Raw genomic sequence first — 14,262 nt, forward strand, 5'->3', positions numbered from 1 at the left:
TTCTGCTCGTCGTGAGGTTAAAGGTCTTGTACAAATTTGCCAACTTGTTTAGACTAGTCTCAATAGGGATTTCATTTTCCGGTTTCTAATACTGTCATGTGTTAAAAACAATGTAGACAAGGTTTATCCTCATAAAACTTATTTTGTTCCATGAGCTTTCATCATCCCTTTTTTTTTAAATAACAGGAGGGGCAAGGAGCCCCTACTGGAGAGATTTATTTAAAGCCAAGGTCCAAAACAAGAAAAATACAAGCCAGATCCAAAGGGACTAGCAGAAGCAACAGGAATGAGCTGGGTAGAGTACAACTAAACTTTCACTAAAACTTGCCTTAGTAGCTAGTTCATCGCTGGACTGTCGAGGTGCAACAAGTTTGCTTGCAATTGTTAATTGTACATTTTCAAGAGTAAATGGTAGATACCTTTTGAAAAAATTTAAAAGTTTAGGTTAATATGCCAATGCTAGAGAAGGGTGAAAATCATACTAGTAACTGAAAAGAGAGGTGCATGTAACATTCCAGCTCTACCAGTAACGTTTTATGTATACAAAATCTTGTGTCGAAGGATGAAGTCTAGATGCTACTCAAAATTCAAAATTATACAAGCATTCGTGTTGATCTTACACCCGAGATGTACGTTCGCATCGCTGCGGACACGCTTGAACGATCCGGCCGGTCATATCATCTCGTCGGCTTTGGACGCCATGGGGTTGGACGTCATTGGGTACGAATGGTTTCCGTGCACCGACTGCTCGTACGTCTCGCCATCTCCCCACACCGCGTACGCGTCCTCCCCGTGGATGGCGTCGTCGCCGGCGGCCAGCTGCTCCTCGCTGAGCCGCAGCGGGACGAGCAGCCCGACGACGAGGCACACCGCGCTCGTCACGGCGACGTTGAGCGCCACGACGAAGGCGATCCCGGCCACCTGCACGCCCACCTGCCGGAGCCCCGCGGCGGCGCGGCCGTCCTTGAGGGCGTACACGAGGCCCACGTACCGGGGGTCGTCGCCGAAGAAGAGGCGGCTGAGACGCGGCTCCGCGAGGACCCCCGTCAGGATGCCGCCGAGGCTGCCCGCCACGCCGTGCGTGTGGAGCACGGCGAGCGTGTCGTCGACGCGCTTCAGGAACCGGCTCCGCTTGTGCAGCACCATCATGGTGCACCACGGCACGCTCCCGGAGACGACGCCCATGAGCATCGCGGCCCAGCCCTGCACCAGCCCCGCGGCCGGGGTGATGCACACCAGGCCGGTGATCATGCCCTGGACGGCGCCGATGACGGAGGGACGCCCGAACACGAAGCAGTCGAGGCAGAGCCAGACCAGGAGGCTGGTGGCCGTGCAGAAGTGCGTGTTCACGACGGCGAGCGACGCGTCGATGTTGGCGGCGTACGGCGCGCCGCCGTTGAAACCCGTCCACCCCATCCACAGCAGACCCGCGCCGGCGAGCGTCAGGAGGATGTTGTTCGGCGGGAACGACTCCCTGTCCTTGGCCGTCCTCGGACCGACCTGCCGATCGATCGATTAGCTTGTGTAAATCGGAACGTATGCAGTCATGCATGGAAGGCAGACAGTTACCCAGTAGGCGGCGGTGAAGCCGGCGACGCCGGAGGAAAGGTGGATGACGTATCCACCGGCGAAGTCCATGACACCGGCCTTGAAAAGGAACCCATTGGAGCTCCAGAGGCTGAACGCCCCGATGGTGTACGAGAAGGTGAGCCAGAGCGGCACGAAGAGCATCCACGCCCGGAAGTTGACGCGGCCAAGAAGCGAGCCGGCGACGAGGATGAGCGTGATGGCGGCGAAGACGAACTGGAAGAAGAGGAGCGTCGCGGCCGGGTAGGCGCCGGCGAAGCCCTGCTGGGTGAGGAAGTCCTGGCCGAGCGCGGCGAGGTCGGGGCGGCCGACGAAGGGGAGGAGGCGGTCGCCGAATGACATGCGGAAGGCCCAGAGGCACCAGCAGACGAAGGTGGCGGCGAAGGCGTAGAGCGCCATGAAGGCCGAGTTGACGGCCCACTTCTTCTTGACGATGCTGCCGTAGAGGATGACCAGCCCCGGCACGCTCTGCAGCCCCACCAGCGTCGCCGCCGCCAGCTGCCATGCGTTGTCGCCCTTGTCAAGCCACTCCGGCGCCGCCTCCGTTGCCATCTCGGAGGCCGGGCGATCGAGACAACGCAGTCGAGCAAGTGTATAGTGCTCGCGCCGCAAGTCGCGTCCACTGGTGAGAAGGAGAAATCAAACAGACGCCAAGTGGAAAGGGTAGAGAGCTATATAGGAATGGAGGGGCGGAAAGGTCTGCGGGGAAGGAGCGGAAGACGTGCAGATTTCTTCAGATACTTTGAACGATGAGATTCTGCTGTGTGGCTGGCTGGATGCTGAACCTGTCCGCATTTTTGGGTGGTTTTCACTGCTGCAGTGACACCTATTCACCACAATTAGCGCATGATCTCTTGTTACGGCCGGGAATTTTGCATCCGGACTGAGTGTCTTATATAACGATGTGACATTGAAATCGTATGAACTGTGTAGGACTAAACAACCAAATGCTTGAAGCAGTCTTACTCTGAAAAGGCTAAGCCTGTCTGAAGGCTATAACGGTGATTAGCTTCATCCTAACTCACAAGGCTGTCCTGCATGCAAATGGCGGAGTTTCTTATGAAGATTTAGCATATATGAATTTGTTTTTGTTCCTCCAATTGTACGACAAGAGAATGCCAGTTTGGCTTCATGGAAGCCATCCAATTCGTCGAGTATACTCACTTGGATTTAGTCAACACCATATGTACGTGCCATATGTAGACAACATATAAACTTCCATTGCAAAAGTTACCATCGCCGAACTTAAGACAGCATTCTCTATTTACAGCCGGAGAGTTCGATAGGGATCTCATGTCAATGCATACTTCAAACTTATGTCATGCCAAAAAAACAAACAGAGAACACCAATTCCATTAGTTGAGTTTCAAATTTCTCAGTTGGAGCAACAGTTTTGGGAGAACTGGAGAAGCATATAGGCATCAATAACGATCAAGAATCCACACAGATTGAGTCAATAGAATGCCACTATCACCTATAATCAATTTAACATCAACACTAAAAGAATGGGGTTCTAAAATACCAAAAAACTGAACTCATCTATATACCAAACCTCAAAAGAATCACCGAATAGCCTGCACCCAAGGAAAAACGGACAAGATAACAGTGAAACGCACAGTTACTTTCCACACTGTCCACAATCAAAGGGAAATGCTTGCACAGGGACTTCCAATAGATTTTCCTCAGGAATAAGAGCTTCCGTTACCAGCACAGCACGCTCAAGCAACAACAGCAGGGCCCTATTTTTCAGGAAAAAAAAAACAATGTTTCAGAAGTCTGCAAAGCATATAAAACTGCAACTCAGTAAGCTTCACAAATGGAGCTCCCTAGTGCCTAGTTCAAAATATTTCCAGAGGGATGCATATCAATTGGCCTAGGAAAGGCTATGAAAGAAGAAATTTGTTCCTAGAGTTATATGGCTTCTTCCTTTATCTGTGGTTATGCACCATGATTTTAGCCAAAGGCGCAAATTGCAACCTTACAATTTGCAAATCTGTCTCTTATGACATAAATGTCCATGTCGCAGCATGGATATCCAAAACTTCATGGTCAAACTGACAAACTGTTCTAGTAGCACTTATTTCCACTAACATTATTGTTTGTTCTCAATGTCACAATTTTATTTATAATAACTTATTAAGAGCCATTAAGGACATGTACAACAATGTCGTGACTAGAGTTCGAACAAGTGATGGAGACACGGATGACTTCCCGATTAGGATAGGACTACATCAAGGGTCAGCTTTGAGCCCTTATTTGTTTGCCTTAGTGACGGATGAGGTCACAAGGGACATACAAGGGGACATCTCTTGGTGTATGCTTTTCGCGGACGATGTAATGCTAGTTGATGAAAGCCAAACAGGAGTGAATCAGAAACTGGAGTTATGGCGGGAGACTTTGGAGTCCAAAGGTTTTAGACTCAGTAGAACTAAAACTGGGTATACGAGATGTGACTTCGGCACTACTATTCGGGAGGAGGAAGATATTAGTTTGGAAGGTCAAGTAGTGCCTAGGAAGGATACCTTTCGATATTTAGGATCAATGCTACAGAGAGACGGAGATATTGATGAAGATGTTAGCCATAGAATCAAAGCAGGGTGGATGAAGTGGCGGCAAGCATCTGGTGTCCTATGTGACAAAAGGGTACCACAGAAGCTACAACAACAACTTTTATAGGACGACGATTAGACCTGCTATGTTGTATGGTGCAGAATGTTAGCCTACGAAAAGACGACATGTTCAACAGATAAGTGTCGCGGAAATGCGTATGTTGCGTTGGATTTGCGGTCATACAAGAAGGGATCGAGGTCGGAACGATGATATACGTGATAGATTAGGGGTAGCACCAATTGAAGAAAAGCTTGTCCAACACCGGTTGAGATGGTTTGGACATGTCAAACGGAGACCTCCAGAGGCACCAGTCCTAAGCCAGGATAGTAACGTGAAGAGAGGCAGAGGAAGACCGAAGTTGACTTGGGTAGAGGCAATAAAAGGAGACTTGAAAGGATGGAATATACCCAAAGACTTAGCCTTAGATAGGAGTGCTTGGAAGACAGCTATTCACGTGCCTGAACCTTGATTGCTTCCGCTGGGTTTCAACTCTAGCCTACTCCAACTTATTTGAGATTTAAAGGCTTTGTTGTTGTTGTTGTTGTTGTCGTTGTTAAGAGCCACTGACCTGGCAATGCTTTCATGATTATGATCAAGAATCAGGACCAGGTCTACTATATACATGCAAATATGCTGTTCAGCTGGTCATATTAAGTAAAACTATCCACTAATGGAAAAGATTGTGTTATATCAGCCATGAGTGCAGAAAAGGAAAACGATGATGCTTAGCTACCAAAGTTGCATACGCTCTGCAATCTGAAGCTATTCGGCATGCTTTCTATAATAATATATTTATTACTGAGTAGCAAGCAACAGTCTCAAATTATTAGTTATCACTTACTTTGGCTGTTATATTTGACACAGCTAATTGGAACTTTTCTCTGGTTCTTGAGCCCGCAACATGACCAGCCTTGGCGACCTTGCTAAAAGCACCATTCAGCCAGCCTGTTCCAGCAGACACATACCTGCAAGTTGGAGAAAATACTAGAAGAAATTAGCAATACACTAAAGAAACCCACGGACATAAAGGTTTTAGGTCCTCAAATACGGCGAAGTGTGCAAGTATTCATTAAGGTACAACAGATCCGTTATTAAATTCTAAGCCATATACTTAAATGTATATTGTTTAAGCATTAACAAAAGCGTGAATAAGAAGAGACCTGTTGGTTTTCACAGCAGAGCCTGTATCATTTAGCTTGCGCTCTGCAGCCAGCAAAGCAGCCATTGTTTTATCAGAAACATGCAATCTTTGGTCTACTGATTTCACCTTTTCATTGACAACTGATATCCCATTGTTTATCTTCTCCGAAAGGCCAACACGCTTATCAAAGGAATTGATCCTCGCTGATGCATTAGCCCTCAACTGATGCTTCTCATCAAATGCTTTAGCCTTGTTCACAGCATCTTGTCTCATTGCTGAACCCTTTGCAATCACATTTGTCATGACATCATGGGCCTTGCTCACATAGACACGGCTATTGGGACTGGTATTGGCCTATACAGCAGGACAAGAGAACTTATCAATAATGACAACTGCCAGCGTAATTCAATCCGTATGGAATAATATGAGATAATACACTAATGCACTTTGTATTTTTTTAGGTTCACAATTTTATTCCTAATAACCCTGTTAATCAATAACTGGTAATTTTTTTTACCAGCAGTGGTGGGTAACTTGCAAACATCATAAAACATCCCAAATAGTATACATGCAGATAGACTCCAGTTTACTTATTTATTTTGCCATGGAGGAGGGGTTTCAGATATGCACTCAGTATTCAGTTAAAAAATTACAAGATGTTGCACTCCCTACAACCACCTTTTATAAGAGACGTTTTTGCTAACATTTTCTCACTATGCCCCTGCCCCCTAGTTGATGGGAGGCTCATGATCTAACCGAAGTAAAAAAAATGCAATGGGAAATACCTCTGAGGAGTACTCCAATTCTGCATTAGGAGCTGAACTCGTAGTTGTCACCTCATGGACCATAAGTTGCTGCATGATTTTCAAAATGGCTATCTCAATTAAAAATAAGGACCGATTGCATTTATGTAAAATAATTAGCTTACTAGTGTACCTGTTCAGTAACAGGGATGTAGATGTAATCTTCAGCAGGGGTTATGTTCACAATTTGGTCCACAATTGTTGCTCCCTGGAAAAACAATGGTAGCACGAAATGAAAAAAAATGTAATCAGTGCTTATTTGTTTGACAACACTGCAGATCCATCAAGCTATCATGTTGCGATGCAAAACAGAGAGAAGAAGACACTGTGATCTATTTCACTTAGAACACATACAAACAGGAAGAACTTTTCTCCACTGCAGCAAAGGCTATTTCAAATTTGAATTGTAATTTGTAGTTGATGCACAGATGCAGACTTGTATGCATGCTGACAAATATAGAAATATCTTGCATGCTTATATCTTACAAGGATGACAGATCCACAAAGTCAAAGAATCTCAAGCAAAGTAAACCTATAATAAACTATTTTGTTTCTCACATTCTGTGTCAAATTAAGCAGGCTTTAAAATAATAAATATAAGTGTCGCGGAAATGCGTATGTTGCGTTGGATTTGCGGTCATACAAGAAAGGATCGAGTTCGGAATGATGATATACGTGAGAGATTAGGGGTAGCGCCAATTGAAGAAAAGCTTGTCCAACACCGGTTGAGATGGTTTGGACATGTGCAACGGAGACCTCCAGATGCACCGGTGCGTAGCGGAATCCTAAGCCAGGACAGTAACATGAAGAGAGGCAGAGGAAGACCGAAGTTGACTTGGGTAGAGGCAATAAAAGGAGACTTGAAAGGATGGAATATACCCAAAGACTTAGCCTTAGATAGGAGTGCTTGGAAGACAGCTATTCACGTGCCTGAACCTTGATTGCTTCTGATGGGTTTCAACTCTAGCCTACCCCGACTTGTTTGGGACTTAAAGGCTTTGTTGTTGTTGTTGTTGTTGTTGTTGCTTATTCACCAATGTTCAATGGCCTTCCAATGAATTTACTAACGACCTAAGGACCCCCAACCATCATTTGATTGCCAGTGCATGAAGCACATGGCATATGGTCAAAGAAATTTGAACTGTTTTTTTATAGTAAAAAAGACCATTCAAGAATTCAGCATGTGCAAGGATTCTCGGATTCTGTGACAGAACTCCATTCAAAACAAGGCCAGATTGAATAACCTATTAATATGTATGGATCTTTTTTTTCTATTTCTTTCCGGTTGATATATACACCAGAACAGGCCATGCATACTTATATGCGATTCACCACGTAAAACAAAACACCTGGGTTTTTCTCTCCATCCCTAGCTCCTATGATTGATGCAACCGACACAAATTTTGGCTTATTGTGGCACCTGCATGCTGCATAGCCCCAAGCGTAACAGGTGCATATACCTACTTTACATAATGGTAGTCGCCCACACAAAACATTCAGAATATAGAACTAGAAAACCAGCCGCGGCTTTGCCGCGCCCTTCTTGGAGTAGAATACGAATTCTACAAACACCAGAACGAAATAAACAGAAAAGAATCCCCTCAACATGTGAGACAAATTGATGCGCAAAGCCATACCGACAGGAGAAGCGCAATCTCGAGAGCCTTGGGATCTTTGAATGTGACGTAGGCCGTCCTCCCCGACGCCACTGTATCACTGCAACCACCAACCAGAGGCCAAAATCACAATGCAGTTCAAAATACAAGCCAAAAAGGAAAAAAAAAACGCGACTAAAACATCAAGAAAAAAAACAATAGGAAGAAAAATAGAGAAAGAAATCAAGAGGCGCTTACAATCTGATGTCGACGTGCTCGATTTCGCCGGAAAAGGAGAAGAACTCGCGCACCTCCCGCTCCGTCGCCAGATCTGAGATGTTCCGCACCCGCACCGTCCTCACCACCCTCTTCCCCATCTCCTGCTGGCGAAAGCAACCGCGGAAAACCGTCAGAATACCGACACGACCCTCTCCAACCCCCCAGCGGAAGCCGCCTACGCCACCTAACAAGAGAACCGATAAAACGCTCACCTCCATGGCGCGACGCCGAGAAGGAACTCAGAAGAAGCGGTCAAATGAACCAGCGCCGATTTCGGGCTGCGCGAGAGAACCCGCAGCGGGAGCCGGGTGAAGAGGAAGACGCTGTGGCTGGGCAAGGCAGGACTCCTTGCCTCCTTGGTGCTCGAGTGATTGGCAATGGCGTGGTCCGGTTGGTTGCTCGTCGCCGCCGCGGGTTGCTGCCGCTACTTTTCTTGAGCTGTTCGCTGCCTCGGTGGCCGAGGAAAATTATAACGAAAACGAACCAGCTCCTCCTTCCAAATCAGCCACGTAAATTCCCCTTCCACCCTCAGCACAAGACATGCCAAGCGGATCCCTGAAGAGGGTACAGGGGCAGAAGAGTAATTTCGTGGCCTGGTCTTATTACTTGGGTGACATGCTGGCTGCTGAGTTTGCTTGGCGACGGCGCCATCTCTCCTGACCTGTAAAACCATTTTTTTATTCCGAAAGAATTCATTATTAACATTAACTGTGCTAAGTTAATGACTCTGCCGCGACTGGTCCAGCCAATCAGTGGGTGAAAGTGGGCCCATCTCATTGTGGGCCACATGGGGCCGGGCTGGTCTCACGCGCGTGTGGGTCTGTTGATTTGATTTGGGTGCCGCGTCACGGACGACGGTGATTGGGTGTAGGCAGTGATGGTTCGGCCCGCTGGGCCGGCTCGGTCGGGCTCATGTGGTGCACCTGTCGCTTTCTTGCTCCCCACAGGCCACCACGGAATGGTGCCACGCACGTCCGCGCGCACGTCGGCAAATCACGTGCATAGGCGGGCATATGAATGATTTGAAATATGGAGAATATATATAGACTGTATTATAAGTAATAAGGTAGGTAGATATACATTGGAAATGTTCAGAGGATATATGCATACATTTGAAAGTACGTATGTTTGACTAATGGACTAGAAATTAGGTAAGAGTGGCACCCTAGTATAATACAGTCTATTGATGTAGGTAATAAGGTAGGTAGATATACATCCATGAGGCAGCGCGTCGTTCAGAGGATAGATTATTACTTCTAGGAGGCAGCGCCATTATTATTCACATTGCTGTAGGATCGGAAGGCGGATACATATCACTACTTAGTTATGCAGGCATATGCAATCTTGATGCTGGCACATCTTTGTAGTTTGTGCATATATGAAATAATAAGATTTAATAAAATCGGTGATTTCTATATAGTAGGAATGACAAATGCAAAGTGTGGGGGTATGACCCCGGATACCCACGGTAGACCACATGGACTGTGTCCTCAGGGGCGGCCCAGCCCACAAGACAAAGCCTTGCGGAGCACGACTCTGTTCGGTGCCTCTCGCAAGACATCTGGAAGATATTCTGAAGATACTACGAGATCTGTTAGGATATGTATGATCCCAAGATTTCTGTAATCGGTTATTACTTTTTGGTTATCTCTCAGATCTAACCGACCTGTAACCTTGCTCTCCGGACTATATAAGGTAGGCAGGGACCTCCTCCAAACTCACGCAATATTATATGATAGCTAATATAAATCAACAGACCACAAGAGTAGGGTATTACGTCATACTGATGGCCTGAACATGTCTAACTTATGTGTCTCTATTGTCTTCTTATTTTTGATCTCACGCTCCTCTGCCGATCAATCTACCTTCATGGGATACCCCTCAGAGGACTGCCGACGATATTCTGTCGACAGTTGGCGCGCCAGATAGGGGCTTGCGTGTTGTTTCCTTGTCGAACAAGATGGCTTTTTTCATAGGCTCTTCGTCTCTCCCGCAGCCCGGCTAGATCTTCACGGTCGGATCGATCTCGTGGATCGTCAACGCTGACGGAGTCGGAGAGCTCCTCGAGCTAGTGTAAATCGATTCTGCGCCGATCACCCCCGCACCCGTGACTGCAGATCCAATCTCAGAACCACCTCCGAGGTCACCTTCATCAACAACTCGCTGCCCACTTCCTCGCTACCAGAGGAGGCAGATCAACAACGACGATCTGATCGCATCAATCGATCAGGTTGGTCAGAAGCTCGCCGATTGCCTCTCCATCGCCGAATCGGCTCTGGACACTCTGGTCCAGCGTCGACCATCCTTCGATCCAGATCTGCCAGAGGCTGCTCGAAAAACTCTAGGAGTTACGGCTCTGCCCTTCAGGCTCGCCAACGTCGCCGCCACCTTCCAAGGCGCCCTAAGGGGCAAATTCGCCGACCAGGTGGGAGACGTCCATCCTTTTGCCGACCAGATCACCGACCAACCTCCGCCGGCCGTCAACATGCTCCACGTCGGTCAACACTTCGGAGCGTCCCTCCAGACCATCCCGAAGGAGAATCCGGGCTTTGAGTCCTAGGGCTCTACGGAGACCCTCGCCAAAACCTTCACCGAGCAACTTCCTCTCCCTCCGTTCGGTGGTGGCGCAATCTTCAACGTCAGCGTCGACAGCCCCCCTCGGAACGGCGAAACTGAGGAGGAACGCGCCGCTTGTGAGAACCGGAACGTCAACCACGCACAACGCCGAGCAAACAAGAATACCCTTGTGATGGCCGAGCAACAGCTTGATTCGCAAGGAAGGCCGCTCCAGCGCAACCTCGATGACGTGTTTCTCTATGTTGATGGCCACGACGTCTACAAGACTCCAAGCGCCAACCTAGCCATGGCCGCCAATGAGCTCGCCCGGCTCCAGCAGACACCGGAGGTCGCCAGGGTTACCGCAATGCTCAAAGCAGCGCATTGTCAGGTCAATGAGATCCGCCAGGATTAGAGACCTTTCTACTACACAACCTCGATTCGCCGATCAGTCGCCACAAGATCCAATCACCGCCGAAGTCGCTTCACCGACCAGTGCCGCGACGACAGGCAACCCCTATAGGGTGGAGCTAGGGGCAACCGCATTGAACATCACTGCCAACCCGACCAGGAGGTCGACCAGGACATCCGAGTGCACCTCCACAATCTCCGAGATGCACGATGATGTATCGACGAACGCTGCTTCGATCGCCATGAAGACGAAGTACGCCGCCGCCAGGAGTACGAGCAAGAGTACAGTAACCCGGAATCAGCTCTCGAGCCGATCACCGATGGCAACGTTGCAGATGATGGCACCGATAACCCTGAGGGGCCCCTAGCATTCACAAGGGCGCTCCGAACACTTCAGTGGCCCCGTGGTTTTAAAATTACCGGGGTCGAGCCCTATGAAGGAAGGATGAATCCAACACAGTGCTACAGGCTTACACCACTGCTGTCCGTGCTGTCGGAGGTGATACCAGTGTCATGGCGAACTATCTTCCCATCATGCTTACGCCAGCCACCATGAGCTAGTTCATAAGCCTTGCCCTAGACTCCATCGAATCCTGGGAAGAGCTGAAAAAAGTCTCGCCCTCACCAAAGCCTCGGACCTCTCTATCCAGATGGCTAGCATGGTCACTGAAACTAAGACGGTGCCCATCGACGACATGGAGATCCTAGAGCTGGAGCCTCCTCGCGCCTCCACCAAGTCCAAGGAAATCAAGGAGGTCGACCTCGGCCTCGACAACCCCTCCAAGACCGTGAAGATTGGGGCTCACCTTGATCCCAAATAGGAAAGCGCGCTCATCTCCTTCCTACGTGCCAACACCGGCGTGTTTGCGTGGAAACCTACAGATATGCCAAGGGTAACTGATGAGGACACGCCTACGTTGCCCTGAATATGTGCCCAAATCTTTCACGGTACAAGACAACAAGGAAATATTTGCTTGATTTTTTTATTGTAGTTTCAGCCGAGAACAATACCAGCACAATGATATATGATAAATAATGCGTACTTAGAAATCAGAAGGGTGCAGTATATATTCTCCAGAAAACCACACTAACAAATTACTCACGACAAATAAACTGACGCTAATTTGCTTTGCCAATAATCACTGGGCAGCGATTACAGAGGCTGTATCTCACGGCGATAATGAATAGCTCAATCTCACAGAACTACCAATATAAAATTCACTGCAACAAATGTCTAAGACATTATGAACTGGCCGATCAATGTAGTTGTATCAACCAGACACAAACAACAGCAGATATATGTGTCGAATTGGAATAATCCAATTTGCGAAATAAGCCAAATATGCTGATAGGTAAAATCAGACAAAATAACTTCCAATATGATTAATCTCCAATTCTGATATAGTAGCAATGATAGAGGAGGGATCGGCTTACAATAAGATGTAATCCAAACCCTAGCATTGTTCTTCCACCCGTGGCTCCGAGAGACACGATCAGAAGACGAGGATTCCACGGGAATCCAGGATACTCCTAAGACGAAGGTTGCTTGTACACAATTCTCAATCCAGATGGATCGGTAAGGTAGATGAGAGGAGACGTCCTCTCGCTGTTCGTAGGAGAAACCCTAGACGAAACACTCACAAAAATAAAATCCAATCTAATCTAGACACAAGGGTGCTAGACCCTTTTATTGATGCACGCAGGGACTACCTGGTTCGACCAAACTAAGTGCACGCAGGCACACAAGACATCGACTTGACTTGGGCTTCCAAACTAATTAATTAAACGGTACTAGCCCACTATCAAATAATATAATATTGAGCCCACGTTGCTAACCTACGAGCACCATTACATTGGCACCATGACTTGTATGGAACCAACATGAAACACCATTTCTTGCTTCTTCTCTTGCTTGCACAAATTATTTCCTTGAAAAATAAACTTGGTCTCGAATCTTGTAGTATTAGCTAGGATCCCTTCCTTCATCTTGTTTATTTTTGCATCAAATAAAAATGAGCCAAACTGTATAGGAGATTTAATAGCAACAATATCTGCATTTTTCAACTCCATGCGATGACAATCAGAAGCTTCACCCAAAGAATTAATAATCACAGAAGAATTCCCCTTGATGGCTATATCATGCTCTGATGGCTCATTAAGTTGAGCATTAATCTCAGGAACCTCCTTTGTAACAAGAGTGCCTTTTGTCATCGCCACATTGTTCCCAAAAATATTATTGGAGATAGAACCAAATTAGATTGATGATTTTATTGGCTCCTTACAGCGAATCACGAACTCACTAGTAGCAGCAAGAGTAGGAATATTCACATCATTCTCTCCCTCTTGAAGCAAAGCCGTCCTCGGCTTTGGGGTAATTTTAGCAGCCCTTTTCTTCACTTGCACCTTGGGAAAAACCTCAGCCTTAATAGCACTATCAAGCATTGGTTTGAGAACATGACAAACTCCCTTGTGCGCAAATGAATAATTATGGAAACGACCGGTATGAGTAGCATCAAGATCAAACTGCCATGGCCGACCTAATAATAAATGACAAGCACTCATCTTTACAACATCATAGTCAACTGTATCCACATAATTTCCAATAGAAAATTTAACTCGCACCTTGTGAGTAATTTTGAGTGTACCACTTTGGTTCATCCATTGGATATAACGCGGCATTGGAAGCCTCCGCGTTGACAAAGACAAAGCATGCACAAGATCTGAACTAATAGCATTTGTGAAACTACCACCATCAATAATTAGCTTGCATACCTTATCATGGATCGTGCATTCTGACTAAAATATATTAGAGCGTTGCCCCTTCACATTACTAGCAGTACCATCCTGCTTGACTTCTTGAGCCAGCATAGATAAACCACTTGCTGCATCATCAACAATATCAATTGATGGCTCTATAGGAGAATAAAAGGAAGAGTCCATAGCTTGCTATTCTGGTGTGGAAAAAAATTCAACACTCACGCTTACATCTCTCTCTTGTACAATTAACTCCTCTTTAGGTTCAGTTATGTTTTCTTTTGTAGCAGACACCGTTTTGTTTTCCTGAATATGATAAATAATATCAGTAACATGAGCACATTTCTTCTCGGGCTGCTTGGCAACAGAAAATGCAGAAGCCATAGTAGCCTCCGACTTTTTATCAACATATTGACTTTCCTTTGCTGCCACACATTTTTTCTTGGGACCAAGAGAAGAGCGAGCACAAGCAGATAACTTGTCACCATAATTATTGTGACTGGTAGCTTGCTTTAATTTAGCGGAA

General features: G+C 46.8%; 2 protein-coding genes across 3 annotated transcripts; both read right to left on the reverse strand.

Annotated features, from left to right (window-relative positions):
* Positions 1–248: 248 nt before the first annotated feature.
* On the reverse strand, positions 249–2,783 carry LOC136518436 (ammonium transporter 2 member 5-like). The gene is made up of 2 exons (XM_066512097.1): positions 1,570–2,783; positions 249–1,500 (listed from the first exon to the last, which is right to left on the reverse strand). The coding sequence occupies exons 1-2, from the start codon at positions 2,137–2,139 to the stop codon at positions 673–675; spliced, it is 1,398 nt and encodes a 465-aa protein (XP_066368194.1). The 5' UTR covers positions 2,140–2,783; the 3' UTR covers positions 249–672.
* A 139-nt stretch (positions 2,784–2,922) lies between these two features.
* LOC136518445 (binding partner of ACD11 1-like) lies at positions 2,923–8,461 on the reverse strand. Of its 2 annotated transcripts, none has more exons than XM_066512112.1 (8): positions 8,228–8,461; positions 7,995–8,116; positions 7,779–7,857; positions 6,275–6,349; positions 6,124–6,192; positions 5,358–5,692; positions 5,039–5,162; positions 2,923–3,326 (listed from the first exon to the last, which is right to left on the reverse strand). In XM_066512112.1, exons 1-8 carry the CDS (start codon positions 8,231–8,233, stop codon positions 3,306–3,308), a joined length of 831 nt encoding a protein of 276 aa, XP_066368209.1. In that variant the 5' UTR covers positions 8,234–8,461; the 3' UTR covers positions 2,923–3,305. The 2 variants fall into 2 exon arrangements, with proteins under 2 accessions (XP_066368209.1, XP_066368202.1); XM_066512105.1 differs by having other exon boundaries at positions 7,995–8,119.
* Between the last annotated feature and the right edge of the window lie 5,801 nt (positions 8,462–14,262).

Source organism: Miscanthus floridulus, chromosome 2, assembly GCF_019320115.1.
Source record: "Miscanthus floridulus cultivar M001 chromosome 2, ASM1932011v1, whole genome shotgun sequence".
NCBI lineage: Eukaryota > Viridiplantae > Streptophyta > Magnoliopsida > Poales > Poaceae > Miscanthus > Miscanthus floridulus.

Bases quoted from the DNA above. Each gene is read 5' to 3' on its own strand.
- LOC136518436 (XM_066512097.1), bottom strand. From the start codon at position 2,139: ATGGCAACGGAGGCGGCGCCGGAGTGGCTTGACAAGGGCGACAACGCA. The intron at 1,501-1,569 runs GTAACTGTCTGC...ATCGATCGGCAG, and splicing joins GCTTCACCGCCGCCTACTGG to GTCGGTCCGAGGACGGCCAA.
- LOC136518445 (XM_066512105.1), bottom strand. The intron at 7,858-7,994 runs GTAAGCGCCTCT...TGGTGGTTGCAG, and splicing joins GAGCACGTCGACATCAGATT to TGATACAGTGGCGTCGGGGA. The intron at 5,693-6,123 runs GTATTTCCCATT...CCTGCTGTATAG, and splicing joins AATTGGAGTACTCCTCAGAG to GCCAATACCAGTCCCAATAG.